Below are 27034 nucleotides of genomic sequence, written 5' to 3'. Positions count from 1 at the left end.
ATCATTGTTGGCCACACGGAGCACCGACCATTAGCCAGCGCTAGTTGCAGCGTCACTAGCGGAAGCCAGTTGCGTCCTGAGCAACGACCTACCTCATTTTTGGTATACTGCCGTAAAATTATCTGAGAAAGTAGATGAAAGGCGTGGATAAAACCCTTACATCACGGTGGGCCCCACAGTAGTACGCAACTGGCTTCCGTCATATCACTAGCCAAACCGCGTCCGACTTCACAAATTCCATATAAATAGCCGGAGTCAGTGTAGAAGTCTTCATCTCAAACCACTTTGCTTCACAAGAAGAAGTTAATTGTCTGTGAGAGAGAGAGATAGAGAATGGATGCCAAGCTTCACGAAGCAGCTCTAATGGGCGATGTTGATTCCTTGTCCACATTGCTTGAAGGAAATGCTAACATTCTCGATGGGGCAGCTGATTTTGCGGAGACCCCTTTGCACATAGCAGCTCTATTTGATCACGTCGAGTTTGCAAAGATTATCTTAAGAAGAAAGCTGGAACTCACGCGTGTATTAGACTCTGAACGATCTTCGTCTTTGCATTTGGCGTCAGCAAAAGGGCATGTAGAAATGGTAAAAGAACTTTTGGCGCTCGACGCCGATATGTGCCTTGTTCGTGATAAACATGGAAGGATTCCTCTCCATGTAGCAGCACTCAACGGTCATGAGGAGGTCGTGAAGGTGTTAGTTAATAAAAAGAGAGCAGCTACTCGGGTCTTAACGAGTCAAAGAGAGCCGATTTTGCACCTTTGTGTGAATCATAACCGCTTTGACTCCGTGAAGTGGCTCTTAGATTGTGTACAGGATGGGAAAGATAATGAGTTTGTGAAAATGAAGGATGATGAACACAACACTATCCTCCATCTTGCCGTTGCTAAGAAGCATATCAAAGTCAGTATCCTCTTTTCTCCTCTTTATCTTATTCTTCTTCAAATTGTTGGAATTGCAAACCAAAAACCGGCATTTACTGTGACTGTTCATCTTCCAAAGCTCTGCAACCCTTCCCATGGAGCTGTTTTGGAAGATGAAAAATGCTTGTTTATTTTCTAGGAATATTTTACGTTGGAAGCTCCTAGTAGGCGCAGTTTTGTCTTTTTACATTACATTCAAATGCTGGAATATTGTGTATTCAGTTGTAGCAAGAAAAGCAAAGTCAGTGAACTTATAAGCAACAGTAAAAAATAGCAAAGTTTCTCTTCTCAATTTTCACGTGTCCAGTAAAGTTAGAATCTTAGGCTTTGTAAAGCCAAGGAAAAACTCTAGCTAATACAGCCAACAAACTGGTATCAGAGCTGAATACGCTTGCGATTTGGGCTGCCAATGGGACGGCAAGTGTTCACTGATGCCTAGGTTTTCGTTTCTCAAATTGCTTCTCCCATCCAACTCAACCGATCCAAAGGTGAGTGGCTGATTATCAGATTTACCAACTGGTTCAACGTCTGAATCCTTGGTATCAACAGAGCTGTGAATGTACCCTGTGCTTCTCTGCACCCTTGACTGCTGCCTCTTACCTCTGCCTGCACCTCCATGATCCTGCACAACAACTGGTGCAGCAATTTTCATTTTCTAGAAGAAGTTTTCAATTATTTTTAACAGCCAAATACAGATTTCTCTGAAGAAAAATCTGTTTGAAAAAAAAAAAAAAGAATTCATATTGCAGAGCCAAAGTTTTTTTTATTTTGCTGCTTGAAGTTGCCAGCAAATTTTTCCCAACGGAAAAAAAAAATAAAAATAATAATAATAATAAATAAATAAATCTGTTCAAAAAATCAAATTCCAGCAGTTTTTCAGCCGAAAAAATCAGATTTCAGCAATTTTGTTTTTCAGCCTAAAAAAGAAAAAAATAAAAAATCAGATTTCAAAAGCTTTTCTAGCTAAAAAATCTGTTTTCTATTTCATATCTCTCTCTCCTTTCATTTGAAAAAAAATCAGTCATTCCTTCTTTAAAAAATAGAAAAGATGGCCAGCACAATCCAGCCACAGGTTCCTAAGTTGTCTAAGGACAACTATGAAAAGTGGTGCATCCAAATGAAGGCGTTGTTTGGGTCGCAAGAACTATGGGAGATCGTCACAGATGGGTATGTAGAACCTACTATGGAGGAAGAAGCTGCCTTCACCAATGAAGAAAAGACTACTCTCAAAAATCAAAGGAAGAAAGACAGCAAGGCTTTGTTCCTCCTCTATCAAGGGTTGGATGAATCAACCTTTGAAAAAATTGCTGAAGCAACATCAAGCAAGCAAGCTTGGGATACTCTTGGCACCATCTTCAAGGGTGTTGATCGAGTGAAGCGGGTTTGTCTTCAAACACTAAGAGTCAATTTTGAAGCGGCGCACATGAAGGAAGGTGAAAGTATCTCTAACTACTTCTCCCGTCTAATTGTTATTATTAACAATTTAAAAAGAAATGGTGAAAAAGTTGAAGACATACATGTCATTGTAAAGGCACTACGATCTCTCACAACAAAGTTTGAGCACGTGGTTGTGGCGATCAAATAATCAAAGGACTTGGAAAAACTGTCCATTGAAGAACTGATGAGATCGTTGTAAGTGCATGAGCAACAAATGCAAAAGAAAGCTGGTTCAATGCTTGAACATGCCTTATAGTCTAAGTTGACTCTAAAATAACAAAAGAATGGTCATACACAATGAGGGGGTCGTGGCACTAGCAATCGTGCAAGAGGCAGAAGGCGTGGATATCATCCAAGCTATCAACAAAGTCAACAAAAGTTTACCAGTTTCCGTGGAAGAGGATATGGTAGAGGCCGATTCATACGTGGTCGTGGAAACACAAAAAATATTCAATGCTACAATTGCAAGAAATTTGGCCATTATGCCTCTGAGTGTTAGAGCAAAGTGGATCAAGATGAACGATTCAACTATACTGAAGCATTACACCATGAACAAGAAGACTCCACACTCCTCGCACAAGAAAAGGCATGCGAATGACCAGATGTGTGGTATCTAAACACTGGTGCAAGCAACCACATAAGTGGTAACAAAGAACTGTTCGTGGAACTCACAGAAGGAGTTCGTGGCAACGTGAATTTGAGCGACTCATCAAAGTACCCGTGATAGGCAAAGGAAAAGTTAAAATCTATCAGAAGAATGGTGAGCCAAATTATATCTCTAATGTATATTACATACCAACTATGAAAAATAACATCCTCCGTATCGGCCAACTCCTTGAGAAGGGGTATGTCATATACATAGAGAACTATTCTCTCTGTATAAGAGATGCTCACAGAAGACTTGTGGCTCAAGTCCAAATGGCGAAGAATCGCATGTTTTCGCTCCATATTAATACAAAGGCTGAGAAGTGCCTCTATGGACTCGTGAAGAATGATTTATGGAAATAGCATCTTCGCTTTGGGCATCTCCATTTCAGTGGTCTTAAATTCTTATCCTCATCAAGCATGGTGCATGGCTTGTTGACTATTGAAGCTCCAGAACATGTGTGTGAGGCGTGCACACTCGACAAGCAACAAAGGAGCTCCTTTCCAAATGGAGTGTCTAGAAGAGCAAAGGAACCACTTCAGTTGGTTCACACTGATATTTGAGGACCACTTGAAACACCCTCTCTTAGAGGTAATAAATATTTTATTCCCTTCATTGATAATTTCAGTAGAAAACTTTGGGTGTATTGCATCAAAGAAAAATCTTTAGCTTTCACTATCTTTAAAATTTTCAAAGCTCATGTTGAAGTTGAAAGTGGTCACAAAATTAAAGTACTCAGATTTGATAAAGGTGGATAGTACACCTCAAATGTATTTCGAGATTTTTGTAGGGAACAAGGCATCAAGTAGCAATACACTACAGCCTACACGCCACAGTAGAATGGCATTGCAGAACGGAAAAGCCGCACCATCCTCGACATGACGAGGAGCATACTGAAGGAGAAAGGTCTGCCAAAGAGCTTCTGGGCAGAGGTAGTTGCATGTACTGCCTACCTGCTCAATCGTTGTCCAACTAAAAGTATCAGAAACATGACACCACAGGAGGCTTGGAGTGGCTACAAATCGAGCATGGCGCACCTAAGGATCTTTAGGTGCGTTGCCTATGCTTAAGTTCCAAAAGCAAGAACAAAGAAGCTTGATGATCATGGCAAAAAATGCATCTTCATCGGATACAGTGAAGGATCTAAAGCCTACAAGCTCAACAATCCATTAACCAATAAAGTAGTGGTGAGTAGAGATGTGGTCCTTAGTGAGGAAGAAGCTTGGAAATGGAACGATGAAGAATCAACCAAAGATATTATAGTCGAAACAGAAGAACATGAAGAAAGGCATAACCATCAAGAGCAAACGCCCGCAACACCTTCTTCAGCCGCATTATCAGTACACAGAAGTCCAGGAGTACATTCCATCACTCCTTAAAGCACTCCATCAAGTCAAAATTCGGTCAGCTCGTCCTCACCCATGGTACCTATAAAAATGAAAAGCTTAAGCAACATCTATGAGCAAACGAGGTCAATCTTTTCTGCCTGTATACAGATCATGAGCCTCTGACATTTCAGGAGGCCATAAAAGAAGAATGTTGGAGAATTGCTATGAAAGAAGAAATTCATGCCATTGAGAAAAATGACACATGGGAGCCGACTACGCTTCCTAATGGCCAGAAAACTATTGGCGTCAAATGGGTGTACAAGATCAAGCGAAATACTGATAGTGAGATTGATTGCTACAAGGCAAGGCTCATAGCAAAGGGCTACAAACAGAAGTACGAGGTAGACTATGAAGAAGTCTTCGCTCCTGTTGCTCGCCTTGACACTGTGAGGATGATTATCTCCCTTACAGTCCATCACAATTAGATGATCTACCAACTGGATGTGAAATCTACATTCCTGAATGAAATTCTGGAAGAAGAGGTCTATGTTGACCAACCTGAAGGCTTTGTTATGTAAGGGGAGGAACACAAGGTGAATCAACTAAAGAAAGCTCTCTATGGGTTGAAGTAAGCTCCACATGCTCAGAATGCACACATCGACAACTATCTTCAAGAGAACGGCTTCGCCCAATGTCCATATGAGCATGCAATTTACATCAAGAAGAATGCTCATGGCGATATGCTTATAGCATGCCTATATGTTGATGATTTGTTGTTTACAGGAAACAACCAACCAATGTTTGATGAATTCAAGAAGGCCATGTTTAAGGAGTTCGAGATGACTGACGGAGGTCTGATGTCTTTTTTTCTGGGCATTGAAGTGAAGCAACAACATGGTAGCATCTATATACCTCAGAAGAAGTATGCGAAGGAATTGCTTGAAAAGTTCATGATGGCTAATTACAATACCCTAAGCACGCCTGTAGCAACAGGCTTAAAACTGATAAAAGACGGAGAAGGAAGAAGCGTTGACTCGACTATGTTCAAGAGTCTGATTGGAAGCCTAAGGTACCTCACAATCACAAGGCTGGATATCATCTACAGTGTTAGGCTTCTAAGTAGGTACATGGAAGCACCAAAAGAATCACACTGGCTAGCCACAAAAAGAATCCTCAGGTATGTCAAAGGAACAATGAAATTCGGTCTTTTCTATCCATACGATGATAAAGTAATACTGTATGGATACTCAGACAGTGATTGGGGAGGTGACCAGGATGAAAGAAAGAGCACCACTGGCTATGTATTCTATCTTGGAACGACTGCTTTCATATGAAATTCGAAGAAGCAGAGTGTGGTCGCCCTGTCCACATGTGAAGCAAAGTACGTGGCAGCATCGTCCACTATCTGTGAGGGAATCTGGTTAAGAAACCTGCTAAAGGAGCTGAAGCATCCGCAGGAAGGATCCACAGTCATATATGTAGATAACAAGTCGGTAATCGAGCTAGCCAAAAATCCAGTGCAACATGGAAGAAGCAAACACATTGATACCCGATATCATTTTCTGAGAGATCACGTGAAGTAGAAAATAATGAAATTAGAGTATTTTCATACTACGGAACAGGTGTCAGATATTTTCACAAAGACATTATCGATAGATGCATTTAAACGACTAAGAACGATGCTCGGATGAAGCCGGTTTTGGTTTGAAGAGGAGTGTTGGAATTGCAAACCAAAAACCAGCATTTACTGTGACTGTTCATCTTCCAAAGCTCTGCAACACTTCCCATGGCTATTTTGGAAGATGAAAAATGCTTGTGTATTTTCTAGGAATATTTTATGTTGGAAGCTCCTTGTAGAGGCAGTTTTGTCTCTTCACATTACATTCAAATGCCTATAAATTGGCATATTGTGTATCCGGTTGTAGCAAGAAAAGCAAAGTCAGTGAGCTTGTAAGCAACAGTAAAAAATAGGAAAGTTTCTCTTCTCAATTTTCACGTGTCCAGTAAAGTTAGAATCTTAGGCTTTATAAAGCCAAGGAAAAACTCTGGCTAATACAGCCAACACAAATTGGCAATGACATCTATATTACATTATTTTTCACCATCTATCTTCATTAGAAGTAATTAGGAACTGAAAGTATCCATCTTACTTACACTAGTTGAATCACTTAGTTTAGACGGCGAGAACTCGTGTACCTTGAATTTCTGTTCTTGTTTACATTATTGCATCATATTAAAAATTTAAACTTCACTCTTGGATCTTTCTAGCATAGTTTTAAAGGGAAGAATGGGATTGTTGCAATGGTGGAGATAAACCAGAGACTAGGAATCTTGTATAAAAGAGTGAGATTCCTAACCCCCGAGTAAAAACATTTCTTACCGGCGTGCCCCAAATGAAAGCTTGATAGCTCAGTTTTCTTCATGAGAAACTAGACTCTTTATTAAAAGAAATTCTCTCATAACTGCAATTTCTACACTAAGCAAGCCCCAATGGGAGCAACAACTAACACTATTGTTCTGATGCAGGATGAATGCTTTATGATGGTATTTACTAACAAAGATCAAAGTTTACATTTTCACAAAATAAAGCAAGTATAAAATTCAATCATTCTTCCACAAAATTAGAAAATTTCAGATTTAATAATTCTTGTTCCAAGTAAAAGTCATCATCCCACACTACATAACAGATATAAAATCATGAAAGAAAAGACCATGTGAGATGTAGAAACCTTGTTCGAGCATAGGAAAAAGAATCCCAACATACAAATAAATTCCAGATTTAAAGTTTTGGAACCCAATTCGGGCTTAGGTTGAAAATTAGAAACTTAAGGTTTATAAATTGGTAAAAATTAGATTAGGCTTTAGATTTGGGAGGGGTTACGGTTTCATAAAAGAGGTTTTTGTGAGGAAACAAAAGGGGGAAAAATAGCAGAAGGGCTACCACGTGTGCACCCACACACGTGCATTCACACACCCGTGCTTACGGCCTTAAGAAAGGTCATATGGATGGATTCTCTTAGGTTGTTTAGGTTGAAGGAAGAAGATGATCGAAGAAAATGAATATTTCTAGGGTTTTTTTTTTTTTTTTTGGTTTTTGAATGAAAAGAAAGAAGAAGAATGAAACTTAGAAGCTTACCTTGGAGAAGAAGAAAAGATAAGAAGAGATGATCCCCCTCGAGCTTCGCACCCTCTCTAATCCATGGAGATCTTTAAGAATATATTTACCTGCAAATCACATGCATAAGAAATGAAAGAGAGAATTCTCTCTTGTATTTTCTTAAAAAACATGGGCTCACGCTAGATGCTGAAATTTATAAAAATATCCATTATCTGTTGAAATAAAGTATATACTAAAAAATAAGAATTCTAAACTACAAAATCCTAATCCAAACTACTAATCAAGTCCAGAAATACATATGAAACATAAATGCCTACTACTAGGTACCCATGTGCTCTAAATTTTAAGAAGATCAACGGTCCAATGCCCCACAGATATGATTTGGTGATCAGATGAGCCAACGGGCACGATCCAATGGTCCAATGCTCCTATGATTGCATCTCACATGCATATTCCTAGTGTGAGATCTTTCATATGCACGTACTACGCATGTGGGGTCTTTAAAATGGCCTGCTGGTGGTCCCCATGTATGGATCATCCATTCACAATGAAACTAAGGCCCTCCTCCTCTGGTAGACCCTATATGATGATCTGATGTCTTCATCAATCCTCTCGGGCTAAGAAAGATTCACCTCTTGTGAAGAAGAACTATGAAATCGCTTGAGAAGATCAAGGTCCAATCTTTAAAACTCCTCCTCTATGATCCACGTGTAGTCTGAAGTTGGTCTGTTCTTCCATTTGATAAGAAAAATTTGAAACCTCCCTTGTCTTGTGGAAACCATGTGGTGATCTAACACATCCTCCATCTTCTCTTTTCTTAGGTAATGATGGTATAGATGGTGAAGGATGGGATTAGTGGCTAGGCAAAGGTTAATAACTCAGGGACAAATCTGGTACACTGGGATTTATAGTAGGCCTAGTGGGTGCATTAATAGGTTCATCACAAGACATCAGATAATCTATATTGATTGTGCAATTAATGCCCATGTTAGATGGAAAATCCACCACATGCACATTAGGGCCCATTCTTTGCAAGATTTTACAGGGACCTGCACTACGAGCATGTAACATTTTAATAAATCCTTGGAAAAACTGCTTTATTCGTATACTAACCATCACTTATTTAAAATTACTTGAACCTTTGGTGAGAAACAACATGACTTTTATGTTGTTCATTAATCCTTCTTTAGATCTCAGCATGTAAATCATAGATATGATGTACAAATGTAATTGCTGACTCAAATGGCCTATATGTCATGAACATGAGGATAAGAGTTATAGGCTACCCTTTTCCTTTAACATCTCTGTGACTGGATTGTGTACTAGTGAAGGCCTTAGTTTCACTACTAATGCATGGCTTAGCTCCAAAAGGAGTGAGCCTAACATTCGTATGAACCCGCTTCACGAACTGGGGTTTAACATACTACTCCAGTTCCTGCAATATCTGATTGGGATGCTGTAAGGTACTTACATTGTGAAGAATGAGCTCACCCTAAAGCTCGGATCAGAGGCCGGTTCTAAATCGAGATAACGTCACGACGGTGTCTTCTTAGACGTTACATTGCATCGTATATATACTTGTCAAACTTGGCAATGTATTCTATCACAGGCATAGTTCCCTATCTAAGGGATTGGCATCGATCCAACATCTTCTAGTAGTAGGAAAGTGGGAGGTACTTCTACTTCAGGACCTCCTTCATCTTAGCCTAGAATGCAACGGGCTCTTTTTCATATCTTTCCATGGTACGCTCAACGTTAGTCCAGAACAGCTTCACTAACCCATTAATTTTATCTTAAAGAATTTGACTCGAAATTGTTCAGGCATATCATACCACTTGAAGAAGTGGTCCATGTCTGTTAAGCAATCCAAAAAAATCTTAAGGTCTAAGCAACCATCAAAACTAGGGGCGTCAACATTAACACTCTTCATCACACTATCCTTAGGATAATAATGATCTTAGAACTCTCGACGGGGTAGTTGCCCCCCCCCCCCCCCAAATGGCCTAATCCCTGACGCTGGTACTTCACATGCCCCCTAACAAGCTCTTCCTTATCATACCCAAGTTCAACTTATTCGTCAGCTTGAGAATGACGATCATCCCTAATATTGGAGTTAGCCTTACAGGATGCTTCCCACTGAGTTATGCATTGGGCACTAGAGATTATCTGGGTCACAGTGGTCTACTGGTTGTTTTCAATATTTGTGAGGTGGCGGTTGATATTTTCAATAGCCTTGACAAGTTGTTCCATGTTCATCATGGGAGAAAGACAAAAGCCACGACCTGTGCGAGTGTGCATACACTAAGAACCCTACTATACACAACCCTAATGACTACTAGACAAAGACGAAGGTTATGATATGACAAAAGATAACTTCTATACCTAGGCACTACAATATCATGCACCTATACTTTATGTATGATGACTCTACGTATTTTAACCCTTTAGACAGCCCTAGGATGCTCCAAATTTTGCTAAAACTGAAAACCCAACAACTAGATGCCTTTAAAATCACTAAATCTAGAAATTCCAACATTATAGAACTTTTAGGATACCAAAACAGAAGATTCAACAAGAAGTTATATGCAACATATATGCTATACAATATGTTAAGAATTACATCAAACACCTATCTTACGCTAGACCGAAGCTCTGATACCAAAATCAATGCATGATGAATGCGTTATGATGAGATTTACTAGTAAATATCAAAGTTGAAATTCTTATAAAATAAATCAGGTATAAAAATCAATCATTCTTCCACAAATTAGAAATTTTCATACTTAATTATTTAGGTTCCAATGAAAAGTCATCATCCCACCCTACATAATAAATATAAAATCATGAAGGAAAAGGCCATATGAGATGTGGGAATGTTGTTCAAGCATAGGAAAAAGAATCCCAACATACAAATAGATTCTAGATTTCAGGTTTTGGAACCCAATTTGGGCTTAGGTTCAAAATTAGAAACTCACAATTTATAAATTAAGAAAAATTAGATTAGGCTTTGGATTTGGGATGGGTTAGGGTTTCATAAAAGTGATTTTTGTGAGGAAACAAAGAGTAAAGAAGAGAATAGCACACCAGTTGCCACATGTGCACCCTCATACGTGTGTGCATGTGCGCATACGACCTTGGAAGAGGTTGTATTAATGGATTCTCTTGGGTTGTTCAGGATGAAGGAATTAGAGGATCAAAGAAAAGGAGGGTTTCTAAGGGTTTTTCCTTTTTTGGATGAAGACAAAGAAGAAGAATGAAAACTAAAAAAAATAAATCTTGCCCTTTGAAATAAAGTGAACACTAAAAATTAAGAATTGTAAACTATCAAACTTAATCCAAACCACTAATCACATCCAAAAAAATATGAAAATATAAACACCTACTACTAGATACCCATGTGGTCCAAAATCTAAGAAGATCAATAGTTTAATGGCCCGCAGATGATGATATGGTGATCAAATGGGCCAACGGGCATGATCCAATGGTTCAAAACTCTTATGATCACAACACACATACATCTTCCCATTATGGGGTCTTACAAATGCACATATTATACATGTGAAGTCTTCAAAATGGCCCACTGGTGGGCCCTATATATGGATCATACATCTGCAATGAAATTAGGGCCATCCTCCTCCTCTGGTAGACCATATATGATAGTCTGATGTCCTTATTATGTTCATAATCCAAAGTTGGATTGAAAGAACGAAGCAAACTAACCTAAGCCTAAAAGCTAAGCAAAACTTAAGCAAGAAGGTGACATAAAGTATTTCCCAAAGAACATGGCCATTGCCAAACATTGTAGTGATTTCTACTTCTTGCACATGCTTGACGTTATCTGTGCTCACCCCCAACCTATTTCCATCATACGGCTGAAGGTGTATAAACTATAGTTTGCCACAAGTCTTGTAATTTGAAGACCTTGAAGCAATGATCCAATCGTTCACTTCACTGGCTTACTCTATGATAACACCTTTTCATGTGCAATGAACCAATGTCATGTTGATTGATCAAAAGATTTTTTGTCATCACGATGATGTATGAGGTCCAATCAACATAATCTAATGACGAAATCTCTATATATGGTAAGATATAGTACCTAAGATTTCTCTTCAATATTTGATTAATCAAACTTTTCATATCCATTTTTTGCCTAATCAGATCATTCTCAGTCCACTCATATAGTTGATCTCTTCAGTATCAAGTCTATTAAATTGTTGTTCTTCAATATCCAACCGTTTGCATCACATATCTCTAATTTTGGCCAAATTAAACGGGCCTCTAATAGTCGCCCAATCAACCATTGATATTCAATGTTTGTTTAATCATACAACACATCTTCAATTAGGGCCAATCATACCATTTATCTTCAATTACTGCACACTAGATGATTTATCTTTGATGTTGCCCCCAACCAGACTGTCTATTTGTAATATGATATGAATTAGACCATTTGTCTCCAACATCAATTCAATCGAAGCATTCATCTTCAATATAGGCCCAATGAAACCATTAATCCCCAACTAGACTATTGATCTTTGATATTAATTCAATTATTAACTAATCTTCATTGTAGCATAATCAAAATGGTCATCTTTAATATCATTCTAATTGGATCCTTCGGCTTTGACATTGATTAGATTATATTGTTGATCACCTAATGGAACCATTGATCTTCAATATTGGCCCAACCGTACCATTTTTCTACAATTTTGCTCTAATCATATTGTTTATGTTTGATATTCAATAAGACTATTAATCTTCAATATTGGCGCAATGAGACCATTCCACTTCCATATCAACCAATTGAACCATTCATTTCCAATTTCAACCAAATCATGTTATTCATCTTTTCCATTGGTCCAATTAAATTGATCATCTTAAGAAAAAGTTTGAATAAGACAATTTGGCTCTGACATTAGTCTAATTATTCAATTAATCTTTAAGATTGGCCCAACCAGACCATTCATCCATAATTTCAGTCTGACGTCAGTCTAATCATTCTATTAATCTGCAATATTGGCCCAATGGGACTATCCATCCATAATTTCATTCTAATCATATCATTGATGATGGATGTCAATACAATTTGGGCCCAATCACTCTTAAAAGTCATTACAGGTTGGTTGGTCCAGGGAATGGGAGGGGGATAACGAAAGCCGTCAACACTAATTGTCCAATGGTGCATATTAAAATTAAGGGTACACATTGATTATATGGGTGATTATATGGGGTTCAGTTATTGATTGGAGTATAGATGATGTAGGTCCAGTTATAATAGCCAATTGAAATGAAGGACTGAAGGAGATGAGGGGAGAGGATGAAAGAGAGGTGTGAAAGTTGATAGTAGAATGACTTGATAGTAAATTATGTTATCTCAATTTAAGAAATGTATCAAAATTATAATAATGGGTATTTCAAATACCTTTCATTAGCATAATATATTACGGTAAACACTATTTTTATAATCTATAAGTAGGTCCCTAATGAGTTGGCTAATTATGCCCTAAATGTTAAAGACCAAATAAGTTGTCTAAATGAGCCCTAAATGTTAAAGATCAAATGATGGTGAATTTATTTCCCTACACACTCAACATAAAGTGGCCCATCATTTCTAGATTGATATATATAATTATGGTTCATCTACAATAACCAAAGTCCTTTGGATGCTGTTTACCCACACACATGCAAAGGCAATTCATTTACATGTGGCCATATGTACCTGCATGGCACGTAGGTATTAGATCCAATCCATCCTTCAGGGTTCCAGCTATGTAGATGTTATGTCCCAAGAATTAGATCGGTCTAGTAATCAAGGTGGCTACAATTGATGAAACAGATGTATTGTGGAAGAAAATCTGGTTAAAACCTTCTAAGCCGTGAACAACTAAATGCATGTGCTTGTGACATTGGACTATCGACAGCTTCCGCTGATTTCCAAAGCCCGTCTCTAGACGACTAAAACCCATGGTAACAAGTAGTCCCACATTAGATGGCCCTTTTGGTGAAGACCTTGATTACTAAGTTGGATGGTTCCAACTTTTCAATCTGCTGGCAATGAACAGTAAAAAATATGCCAACTGTCCCCAATTGGCGAAAAATTGGATGGCTAGAATCTTTCCATTTTCTAGTTTTAGGGCATGATAGATCCATGATGGGAGCCATCAAATCAATGGACTGGATCTTCCTCCTTCATAGTTCTTACTGCTAATCCAACAATTGTTATAAATGCTGCTTACGTACTCGGCACTTTTGATTTTTTAAAAGAATGATCTGTTACTCTGGAAGCAACGCAAGATATAGTGCTCCTAGTTGCTCCTCCCACTTAGTCCCATCGAACTATCCGAACGGTCTATTAATACCAGAGCCTATTTTATAGGCCACTAGAAAAAATAACACTGATTGCATCATCCAATCCATCTATGATTTGTCCTTACTTTTGTAGCCACCCCTTTCACGGAGAACTATGGGATGGTTAAGATTTCTTTTATAAGGAATATATGATGAGATTTTAAAAATAAATTATGAAAATGATCTGGACCGTCTTAAATAAAGACTAATGACTATAATGATTATACAGTTATGATCGTTAGAATAGCGATATATAGAGGGAAAAGGTACTATGCGCTCGACCTCATGAGTCCGTCCCATGAGGTCGAGCTGTGTGGGCCCCACCGTGACGCGTTTCGAACATCTACCCCAACAGTCAGATGCACCATTTCATCGTGGGCCTAAATATCAAAAATCAAGTCAATCCGTGACTTTTTGGGCCACACCACATACAGAAGTGGGGAGGGGCTGTGCACCATTAAAATATTCATAATCATTTTTTGGGTCCACCGAGATGTGGTTTGCAAATCCAGCCCATCCATTATGTGTGTCCCACTTGGATGAGGGTTCAGACCAAGTTTCAGCAGTATTCAAAACTCAGGTGGGCCCCACCAAGTGCTTTTATATGTTTTAACGGTGTCTTCACATGATTTTAGATGGTATGGCCCACCTGAGTTCCGTATGCGGCTGATGTTTGGGATATCCCATAATTTAGAGGGGACCCATCAAATGCACGGTGTTGATGGTCGACACGCATCACGGTGGGGGCCCACACAGCTCAACCTCACGGGAGCTTATCGTGAGGTCGAGCGCATAGTACCTTTTCCCATATATATATATATATATATATATATATAGTATTCCAAAGAATCTATGTTGAACTTACTTTAAAGTCTATATCATGCGTGATTGTCGGTGTCCCAATGCAATCTCTGAGAGCACGGGTATTTTCTTTTGTTGTTTTTTTTTATAGGGAAGAAATAACCACAATGACTGTGCAGCTCACAGAGTTTTTGGTCCGAAAGACCGTGATGAGGGTAGAGGTGAATGCCTTGAATGCACACGGTTTCACGGCCTTGGATATTTTACTCCAAAACCGTGGAGAATTGAAGGATATGAAACTTGAAGGGATCCTCCGAGGTGCTGGAGCCCTGCATCCCACAAGAGACGATTGGACAATTAAACCATTGTGTTCTAGAAATGAGAAGTGGAAGAAGCACGGTGACTGGTTGAACGAGATAAGGAGTAGTATAATGGTGGTGGCAGTATTGATCGCTACGGTAACATTTCAAGCTGGATTCACGCCTCCCGGTGGGCTTATGCAAGTGGATACGTCGGATCCGCCTCAGGTGGGGTATCCTACAAGCCCTGCTCCATCCGATCCTATTAACACAGCAGGGCAGTCGATCATGGCTATTTACTGTCCACGTGGATATATATCGTTCTCAATTTTCAATTCGATAGCGTTCCTGTCATCTTCGGGCATAATCTTATTGCTAGTAAGTGGTTTCCATCTAAAGCGACGGATTTTTATGTGGACCTTGATGATCATCACATGGTTGGCTGTGTCTTCCTTGATCATTACTTATTTCCTAGCCTATATAGTTGTCTCCGATTGTGTAACCCAGATTGATGATTGGATCGTTATACTTGGCTTGTCAATCCTTGTATGGTTGGGGTTGAATGGTCTACTCTTTGCAGCACATTTCTTCCGTTTCATTAGACGGTTGGCTAGGAAACCTATATATATAGGTATATATACAATCAAGTTACTTTTAATGGATTCAACCAACGTTAATGCTGGGAATGTTGATGTTGAATCCCGCATTGAACACAACTAATATATGTGCCTATGCAGATATGTCTATCTGTATTCATGCTTATTGCTTTTCTTTGCAGTAACTTTACAGTTTTAGTATTACATGTACTGTGGAGTTTGTGATCAAGTACTCTTTTCAATTAAAGCTATGCTTCCAAGTGCTGCATAATATCTTAGACAGTACCAAAAGCCTTCCGGTTATCTCAATGTTCGATTGTAACTGGTGATTAGTTAATACATCTGTATGAACAGATTATCTATCATGTATTAATGTTTACTTCTTGAGTTAATGTACTGTTGAGGCAGCAGATGCCTTAAATGTGTTTGTCCTAGATTATTGTTTTTTTTTCTCTTAATAAATGTTGATTGTCTAGAAATTGTGCATGGAGGAACGGTTTGCATCCATACCCCCAAGGAATATGGAGTAGCAGTACAAGAAAACTGGCCTTTACCGGCGGTTTTGACCGCCGGCAAAGCCTTTGCCCGTGGTCAGCTAACAGCCGGTAAAGCCTGCGTCGGTAAAGGCTTTACCGACAGTCAACTTCCTTTACCGGTGATTGTGCTGGCCGCTGCTTCATGTGGGATTTACTGGCAGTTGTGCTGGCTGCCGCTTCATGTGGGATTTACTGGCGGTTGTGCTGGCCGCCACTTCATGTGGGATTTACTAGCAATTTATACGCCTTTCTAGCGGTTCGTTGTGGTATTCGAATTTTATAATGCCAGTTTTATAATGCCTACAGATGGATGGACCTTATCATTGACCCTTTTGTCAAGGTCCACCTGATTTCACATTCTTCTTAGGAAGTAGATAGTGCCTAGTGATTGTTTTCCTATTAAAATAATAATAATAATAAATAAATGCATGCCTATGTGGCCCTTTCACATGCAACCCAACACTCCTCCAACCTTCATGTGCACTCCTCCAACCTTCATGTGCATTTATCGGAACCATATGGTACACAACCTTCATCCAGGGACATTACAGGCCTTCTGGATTTCCCAAAGTGCGGCCCTTTGTTTGGTAATCCAGACCATTTGTCTGTTGCATCCACCCATGGATGTGCCCCCAAAAAACTCCTTGACAGTTTTCATCTTAGCCATTCATTTGATGCCACTGAGTAAAAGGTTAGCATTAGGCATGCCACCTTATGTGCTGATGTGGCGCACGAATTTGCAAGCCAAAAAAAAATGGCTGTTGCATTGGTAGGATGGGTTATGGCTTACAAAGCAACTTATAAGCAAGTAGATGGAGGCTTCTTTGTTTGATGTTGTGGCCATTTCCCTTCTCTACTGTACTAGAGCTGCTGCCAATAATATTTACAATAATAAATTGAATAGTTTAAAAAATAAATAAAATCCATCAATCTAGCTCCCATTCATCCATGCCTAAAACCTGCAAAACAAAGTAGCAAAAAGAAATTAATTGGTATCAGAGTTAGAGACTGGAATTCAACTCAATATTGCATCAAAATACATATTAAAGCTACAAGTTCAGTAAAAATGAGTCAGATGAACATACACATTAAGAAGTTTATAGCTTTTTTGGGATGGCAGTGTATCGGACAAGCTGTTGTTTCCAAGAAACCTGAAAATCGTGATGATGAAATACATACATCAAAGAGAATTATGCAAAGAAAATTAGATTCGAGAAAGGCGGAAGTGAACCCACCATGCCATGGCTTTGTAGGTGGAGATGCTATTGACTAGAAAGCCTGCAAATCGCCTTGCATGAAGATGTATGACAAAGCAAGTGACTTTCCTTAAAAACATTTATTGGCAAGCAGAAGAAAACCAGAAAGTTTGCTCTATATGGCTAATAACTAATTGTACATATGGCAAAAGGGGGGGAAAAAAAACCATCATTGCATACAAAGTACAAAGAAGTCTGTTCTACATACCATGTTAATCAATCATCTTGTGATAAACGAAAATGTCCTAATTTAAGTGTTTTTGTATGTACAATTCATTGGAAAACATTATTATCTGTCACAAGTATTTAAATATTTGAGTGTGAATGAGCATTGTTCAAGGAATGAAAGAATCTTAGCATCTACGTGTATCATGATATACTACTCAAAAGAACTAATAGATAGCCATCAAAAGGTGGGCTAGTCCTATACTTGAAGATTTATTTACTTAAACCAAGTAGTAACCACCTGTGTGAATGTTGGTTGGGATCACTTGAGAGATCATTGGATATGCCCAGATTTTGCTGGAACAAATTATCGTTGCTGCTTTTGTTTTGAAATGAGGCACCATCTGGCTGACTAGACAAGGCAGCAAGTTCAGTTGATATCCTGCATTTATTAGATGCACTTGTTTAAATCACTGCATTTAGATTGAAGAGGAAACCAGTGACAAAATCATATATCAGACAATGTCAAGGAAAGGAAAACCACCATCAAACACTTGCAATGCTCTTGTAAAGTGCATCTCCATGTATATAAAGATTATATATCTAATGCTTGTAAGGATATTTTGTAGCCAGGAAGTTTTCCCTTTCATAAGCATCCTCTTTAAAGGTCACCTTGAATGACATAAGCTTATAAAATAAAATGACTATACTACAACAAAACTAAAAGGAAGGCAACACGTAGATAAATCATTTAAGAGATTCTGGCATAATAAAGAATGAATGGATTATCATGCTCAAGTGTGATGTTCAAGTGGTTGAGTACAAGGGAGCTACCAACCCTACCTCATAATGGGTCAACAATTCAAAGGCGGAGGTCTGCGCCTTTATCCATGTGGTTCCAGAACCAGTGTACCTAGGCGTTCCAATTTCCCATAAAATCTGTATAACAGTCTTAGGAGCTTCAGAATATGCATAAATGAAATGCTTATAGTGATTCTATCATCAAGATAAATATCGACATCTGATGGCTAAGTGAACAAGAGTGCAAGTCTAACAAAAGCACTAATAGATGAAATTTAACAAATTACACATGAAGAAAAGCATCATCAAATAGATTTATGAGAAGGCAACATGTATAGACTCTTTGTCACCAAATTTGTTTCAATGTGTTGATGGTGACTATCAAGTTGTGTTGTAGAAGAGACCACATATCGTTTATTCCTAAGCCCACTGGATTGACTTAGCATTCTTTCATTGACCTGATTTAGCATTTATTCCTCACCAAGAAGATGTACTTTATGATTAAGGATATCGATTCTGGGAAATAGATGTAATGTTAATAAAGTTATTAAGAGATCATTCTTAGTAATTGTTTTTCAAAAGAAAATGATCCATTATAAAAGGGAAAGTTCCCTGTTTGTAAAGAACAAGGAAGATCCCTGTTATGCCGAGTTCGTACATGTGCCACACGCACGCACGCACGCACGCACAAAAATCCCAAATTTGGAAAATCCTAGTCACTGAATCTTCAGTCTTTCCTTTTATAGTTAACATCCCATGAATATAGCTAAAATTAAAGTAAATTGTACAAGAACAGTTGAAACTCCTTTTATAATTGTAAATGCTACAAGTGCAGTTCCTCTCTAGATGAAGAGTGACTAGACTAGGAGTAGAATAAACATGGAGAAACAGTTTGTTTTAAGCCTCTACTCTAAACTATTCGTTTCACTTTAATTGAGCATAATACATCCAAACACAAATACACTAATCACAAATCAAACATTACTTAACTCTTTGTTATATTTAAGTATTGAAGATTGAGAGGAAAAGATACAGACATCATCATGCAACAATTTGAAAATATCATCCAAATATCTCACACCATTCATAAATGAACTTTCATTGGCAACCATTCACTATATCAAGTTCAACTACCTCACATGTGCCAAGAAGCTTCTTCTATAAAAGAAAGACTTGCAAACCAAATCCCTACTTAAAAATAAGGTGCTACTATTTATACTAAAACAACTCATGAGCATGTTCCTACAAGCCGGGCTGGTGGTAATCAAGACTCTTAACTCTTGATTATACCGACTGCTATATTCCCTAATGAACTTGAAGCCTGAACAAAGAACATGTAGTCCCTGGCTTAAGCATTTGGTTATAAGAACTGAAAACACCAGTTACCTAAAATGAACTGTAAAGGGTCATTTGGGAGCATGTATTTGGTGGTAGTTGGTGTGAATCAGTAAGGTTGGTACATTTGGAAGAGTGTATTTGGTCCCAATTCACACCAAATACACTAAAAGCCTCTTGTTTTATAATGGTCGTATTACCTTCACAGCTGATTGACAATTCTCAAAGAAATCAATGATGGAGAACATGGTTTTAAGCATAAGTTCTAAAGTGCAAGTCACCCAGAGATTGAAACCAGTATCGGTCACCTGACTCATTCCAACTCAGTCAGAATTGTTCAGACTCAGTCTGGTTTTGGAATGTGACTTGCCAATGACACATTTCATTCTCCACCAACATTAAGTTGACTCAGTATCAATCAATATTCAGAACCATGATACAAAAAGAAGAAGAAGAAGAAGAAGAAGAAGAAGAAGAAGAAGTTGGGATCACTAGAGAGACGAGTGAGTTTCCAAAAGAAAGAAAGAAAGAAAGAAAGACACCTTGTATATGTTTTCCCAAAAGCAAAATCTGGTCCAACCAGCATATGGCCTCTGATATTTGAAACCGACGAATGGGTTATAAAACTTCTGCAAAGTTTCTCAAAGCTGTAGATTTGTTTTGCAAATTGTGCTTTGCATTATCTAACTGCACAAGCAACCAATCAAAATGTCTCAATAAAAAAAATGATCATCCCCACTGGACATGTCCAGTGAAGTTGGTCATCTGACTCATGAAAATTTGTCCATTTAGGACATTTTTGGATATAGGGAATTCAAGGGAAAGAAAGAAAAAGTTATAATAATCATTCCACAAGGCAAAAGAAAGAAAAGTTAATAATAATCCAATGATTATTTTGAGATTATTGAAAAATGAATTCTATTTTAAGGATCTTAGTAGGATAACAAGTGAAAATCTTATATTTATTAGATAATCTTAAAAAAATCCCTACTATAAAAAATGTTAACAATTGTTTTGTTGAATTGATGGTTCTTTGCCATCCAAATAACACAAAAACTCACATCATGGCCAGCCACAGGTTGAGAACTTTGTTTTTGATTGGCAGCCCAAGCATGGAAAAATGAAATCCTCCATTCATGGGTTATACCCTAATGACTTGAGCAATATTAAACCCAACTTCCAAGTGTAAAGAAGAAAGGAAAATGAAATCCAAACTCCTCTTCTTCACTCTGTTAAAGAGAAAATTCAATTTCATTCAATATTAGAAGTATCTGGATAGAACAAATGCAAGTATTTACCCTCAGCCCAAAACTTAATCAATCTAGACATTTCACTCCTACTTAGTTCTAAGTCTCATCCATACATGGCCCACCTCATCACTAGATGTAGAAATTGGATTTCTCCCACCCTATATTAGAAGTATCTCAATACCAAAAAGAAAATTAAAAGTCAAAAGCACTATTTCTGCCTAATCAACCATGAAGGAACCTTCAGAAATTATAATTCTCAGCCATAGATCAACAAACATATTGGCAGTTGAGTTGTACACAATGAGAATTTGTTTTTGTTCTATTGGAAGAGAAACATTCTATTTTTCTAATGAATAGAAATCTCATCAATTTCAAGAAAGGAAAAGAAACCCAAATAAAAAAATAAGAAAATTATATTGATCCATCTACAGAAGAAAACATTTTAAAATAGACCAGAATGTCCAAAATGAACAAAAGCACAATCGAACAGGGAACGGTATATTTTGGTACGTGTATACTTACTAATTTCCTTACCTGTGCAAATATTTTCACCCAGCAAAAAAATAGGATAGAATTGGAAACTATTTAAGGAAATTTTTTTATTGAACTTAAGTAGGCACAAAAAATGCTTAAAATCCAAGAAAATCATGCAAGAAAGAGGCAAACCTGACAACATCGATTTCTCTGTCTCCTTTGCTTCAAATTAATTTGCAGTTTTCGTGCAGCATTTGCATCATCCTCTTCTTTGACCTGCCAAGACAGATATTATGAACTGAAGAAATCACAAAGAACATACACAGAACTCTTGATGGGACTTGTTAATAAAAATTTTAAGATAAAAGTAATCGCCAGATATTCTAGTGGAATGCACCAACATCTCTATTTTGGGGAAAGCACTGAAAATGCATAGAACTAAAAAAAGAATTTTTCAATAAACTTTTGGTGATTTTGTGAAGTATCAGTGATATACTTGAACAAGATTTCAAACAACCTTTTTTTTATGAAAGATACTTCAAAAACAACCTTCGTTTATTAAATAAAATACAAATCTTGCATATCACCAAACATAGCTTTTTTAGCAAACATAGCTTTTTTTAGCAAGTTAAAAAAACAGCAGATTGGACCCAATATATTAGGTTTCGAGAGAGCTCAGATCCATCATATTTATGTACACAAATTTAGGCTGCACTTGGGGTTGCCTTGCATGTTTGGGCACAAATTGTTCAGGCAATGAACCATAAAACCACACAGCATCACTAATCAAGGAAAACCAAGCGTTCCTTCTCAAAGCTACGTCACTAATTTCCCCACGACAAATGCACATCCCAGAAGTTCTCGTACAGAGGTTGCTTCGTCGCTTGATTGAAAGAGAGCTCTCGTTCTCCCAAGCGGAACAGTGCGAGCGAGTGAGAGAGAGAGAGAGAGAGAGAGAGAGTCAGGGTCGTGGAGTTGCAGAGAGAGAAGATAGAGTTGGCGTTGTGGAGTTGCAGAGAGGGAAGATAGAGTCGGCGTCATGGAGTTGCAGAGAGAGAGAGAGAGAGAGAGAGAGTCGGGGGCAGGTAGAAGGAGAGAGTCGGGGGCTGGGAACGAAATGAGGGTGTAGGGTTTACACACACACACACAGAGATATTGGTCGGCGCCCTGTTTTACATAATGGTGGTGAAAGATGCACACAAGGCGAATGCTCGTGTTTCATGTTTCCATTTTCATGCAAGGTGCTGGTTAAGAAACTGAGAGTCATATATCATGTTTCCATTCTCGTTAGTATTCGAGTATAATAGCTTGAGTTCTAATGCAAAAGTGAACTGAATCTCGAACATTCAATTAAATGAAGGCAAAATGATAAATGTTAATGATTTGGAGTTGCCTTTGAACTGCCATTTCATTTCTTTTAAGTGCAACTTGAAAGTAAGGTAATTACAATTTGGAGCCCACACCCCTCGATATGAATGCTAAGGAAACTAGAATATGGTTATTCCTGCTTTATTTGACTCCTAATTTCAATTCAGTTAGTCCATCTAAAAGCATTAGCTCCAATACCATAATAGTTTGTAAGAGTCACAATATGATAAACAAAATACACCATATTGAATCAATATTACAATACATAAATATCTCTTTCTTCCCCTGAGTCTCATAACCTGTTAAGGTCTTTTCTCAATTGGTACAAATTGTAGATTAATGCATGGCCTTTGAAGGGTAGAATTGGATTAGTGAAGTTGAAGAAATGAACTATAAATCTACAATGCATTCAATGAAGAATATTATCAATAGAGCTTTGCTAATAACTTCCGAACTTGGTTGTACATGAGGAAAAAAAAAAGAAGCTAATTGGATCCTCTTTTAAGGAATATGCATATTACCTACAACAAAACCTTAATGTAGATCAGCCCAAGTTTGGCCCATTTAAGTCATTGGGTCTAAAAGCAAATAGGGCTTTTGATTTCAGGCCCAAGCTTGCACATTAACATTATACAAGGGCCTATAATCCTCCGCTTGAGCATCAGTATAACATCTTGCAAAACATGAGAATGGCCATGTGATTGGTGCCCATGGATTGACTTACATTTTTCATTTATTTTTGGAAAGCATTACACGCTGCACATCTGGTGTAAGTTTAGGCATATGCAATTACAAACAAAAGAGAAGTGCAATTAGAAATACCTCTGGCTGCAATTTTACACAATCAGCAAAATCGGCATCTGCAACCAACTCCTCTGCATTCCGAGGTCGTAGTCTTACAGCAATTCGAACTCTTCTAAGAACTGTCCCAAGCATCCAAAGAAAAGAAAAGAAAATTCAGAATTGATCATAATTAAATATAAAAAAATCCAGACAACAAAACAGATAAAACAAAATCTATAATATTGGAATCATAGTTTAAAAACCAGAAAAATCAAACTAGAGTTGAGTCAAAGAGTAGGTTAAGTTCTATTGAGTCTTGAAGACCATGAATTTTTTGAGTTATCAAACTATGATGGACCAGCACTCCCAATATTCAGATGCTAATGAGACATACCCTTTTTCCAGGCTGGTCAACCAATTAGCCTTCTAAGGAACATAGAGAAAAGATACAAACAACAATCTTTTCTTTTCTTTTTTATCTTCTTTTTATCAAGAATCCTGACAATATGATGAGATATAACAAGAGATTTTTATTAAGAGAATCAAGGAGGAAATAATTCCAAAACAAAGCCTCATGGATACCACCTTCTTTAACAGTAACATCTGCAGCAGATCCATTTCAGTTTATGGTTTTTAATGGTGTAAACAATATACAAATTTCATGGCATGGGCCAAAAGATGAACCATATACAAATTTCAGGTGGTCCACAACATACAAAACAGTGGTGGAAGACCATTATAAACATTTTATTTTATTTTTTGTGGGTCACAAAAGTTTTGGATCTAATCTTATCAAAACAGGTTGGATACTAGCAGATGGCAAGTCAAAAATGATAGTGTTGGAAATATGTAAATACCCATGAAAAAGCTGGACAAAAGGAAAGTGTAACATGGCTATAAAGATATCTGCACAAAGAATGCTGCAAATTGATTAATTTAAAAATAGAAAAAGATATTTGCATACTGTCTACTACTCCAAACAAACAATATCAACTCACTTAAGGCCCTGTTTGGTAGACACCTAAAAAATGAGTTGATCTCATTTTGGTTAACAGAAACTATGCATTAATCTTGATCTCTAATAGATAATGAGTTCATGTTAAAAGTGATTATGTAATACAGATAATAATCAATGCATAATTATTGTTAACTAAAATGAGATGAACACATTTTTGCATCTACCAAACATGTACTAAATGTGTCAAATAAAATTGCAGATTCAACTAAACAGAAAATGTGAAGTAGAATTGCTTAGTCTATTTGTTCCTAATATGAAGAAGCATGAGAATTAACCTCTTTTAAGACTGAGATTATTGGCATTGTTAAGCCAGCATTTATTACATTATTAGAAAGCCATAGCATAGATCTAAGCAAAAATTGTAATATTGTAGCTTGAAAATAGCTTTTTTCCTTCCGAGTTAAAAGTGAATTAAAAAAACAAAAAAACAAAAACAAAAAAAACAAAAAAACAAAAAAACAAAAAAGAAAAAGAAAAGAAAACAGAATAAAGGAAAAGAAAATAAAAAAGAAGTAGTGAATGTAACAATCAATCACATTAATGCAATATGCACATCCAAAAATGGAACGTAAAACGTAATATGTAGGATCCCATTGCTTTATGTAAGAAATTTGAGAAGCTCTTGCTAAATTTTAGTACTGCTGTGAAGTGAGTTGATAGCAGCTTTTCATGATTGGTGACAAACGCATTGAGATCAAAAACCTTATAGGGCCATTTAGCATAAGTTTTAAAAAGCAAAACAAATAAATATCAAGCAGTAGCAGTGATATAGTGAGACCTATCACAAAATACAAAAACATTTTAGGATATTCCTCAAGCATTGATGGTGCTCAAAAATCAAATGCCTTAGGCTAAATGGAGGAAAATTCTTCATGGTGCACTTTTTTAAAATTTTTTCTTTTTTCTTATGAAGAATGAAAATTTATTAAAGAAACTAAAAGGATCAAAAAACAAAAAGGTGGATATTGAAACACCTACACAATGTCCACAAAAGACAATGCAACATCAATTTGTCCATTTAACCTATGCAAATTTGGTCCACAACAATAATAAATGCCCATCAATCCATCAATCAGATTTTGTAGTTACTATCTAGTGGCCTATAATTTGTACATTTAACCTATGCATTAAGCGAGACCCACCATGAAATGTTCCAAAAATCAAGTTTTAAAAATGAAAGAATGAGAACTAAGGCACGTTTGGAGACACTTTTGGGCCCCTCTCCCTATTCAATTCAATGCCGGAGAAGTACTATTTTACAAATTGAGCAATTTCATGTTTGCCTTTAAAATGGCACATTCATTGTCTGGAAGGGAACTTCTATCTTTTGAATGTTTTTAGAGTTTGTGTATTGAACTTGACAATATTGAAGATTTTTCTTAGTTCATTGAGACACTTGTGGTAGAAAAAATCTCAAAACAGAAGGCATGGCCTGAACTTCATTTATTTTCCAATTTCCAGCACATGGCAATGATACTAACAAATACTTCCTATCAATCAACGACTAAATGCACAGAAGGATTAGATAATAATTTGATTGAGTAGATAAGAAAATGATATCCAATTACCAAATCTATATATTCATCTGTAGAAAACAGAATTCATATAAAAAACAAAACAACACTGTACTTTGGCATGCTTTAAGAACTGTTTGGGTATACCCCAAAATCACAACTGCATCTGCTTTTTAGTAGTCCACCGAGCACCTGGGACTGTGCACAAACAGGAACTGCATTTCACAGGCTCCCATTATCTGTCCCAAACTGATGGCCAAACCGTTTCCACTCAGGGCAACTAGAAACTATCCAACAATATACCTGGGAACAAAAGCATCCTGCTCATCCAGATTCAGGTCACTCAAGTCTAACATACTATTAAGAGTCATCAAGAAGCCAAAGCTTCAAAAAGTGCATGCCAACCCTAAAAAGGGTTTCGACAATACAAATCCCTGAAAAGGGATTCGACAATGCTATTCCTAATCTGGTATTCCAAATTGCAGAAAGCAACAGCAAGAAGGGAAAAGCCTTACATCATACCTGAGAATCCGAGATTCACGATCAACGGAAGGCGGAACTGCAGCAGAGGGCTGAGGAGATAGAGAGAAAAAGAGAGGACTAGGGTTTTGAGAGAGAGAGAGAGAGAGAGAGAGAGAGAGAGAGAGAGAGAGAGAGAGAGAGAGAGTGTGCGAGAGGGAAAGGGAGAGGGAGGGAGAGCGAGCGGAGAGGGAGAGCTTGAGGGAGTGGAGAGGGGGCGCGGGGTGGCTTAGGGTTTTTTTTTTCTTCTTTTTATAGGGACCCTTTGCTGGTGGCCATTAAAATTGGCCGCTGGCAAAGGGTAGCCCCATCTGTCAGCTAAGGTCCTTTTTCTTGTAGTGGAAGTTGTTATTAGTGCACTCACCATGCACACCATGTTTGTCAATCACGTGACTATTTGTGTCAAGTAGTCAGACGAGTCCTTGACAAATGAAGACCGACGATGCAACTGGAGCAGAAGCCCAAGCTACAAGTTCAGAATACAAAGAAGCTACTACAATCTGGATCATGCCTCTA

At 37.6% G+C, this 27034-nt stretch overlaps 1 protein-coding gene across 1 annotated transcript; it reads left to right on the top strand.

Annotated features, from left to right (window-relative positions):
* Positions 1-27: 27 nt before the first annotated feature.
* Positions 28-16289, top strand: LOC131255029 (uncharacterized). The gene is made up of 3 exons (XM_058255726.1): positions 28-903; positions 14784-15093; positions 15976-16289. The coding sequence occupies exons 1-3, from the start codon at positions 334-336 to the stop codon at positions 16287-16289; spliced, it is 1194 nt and encodes a 397-aa protein (XP_058111709.1). The 5' UTR covers positions 28-333.
* The last annotated feature ends 10745 nt before the right edge of the window (positions 16290-27034 follow it).

The sequence above is a fragment of the Magnolia sinica genome, chromosome 9 (assembly GCF_029962835.1).
Source record: "Magnolia sinica isolate HGM2019 chromosome 9, MsV1, whole genome shotgun sequence".
NCBI lineage: Eukaryota > Viridiplantae > Streptophyta > Magnoliopsida > Magnoliales > Magnoliaceae > Magnolia > Magnolia sinica.
This window is presented reverse-complemented; position numbering and strand designations above follow the sequence as displayed.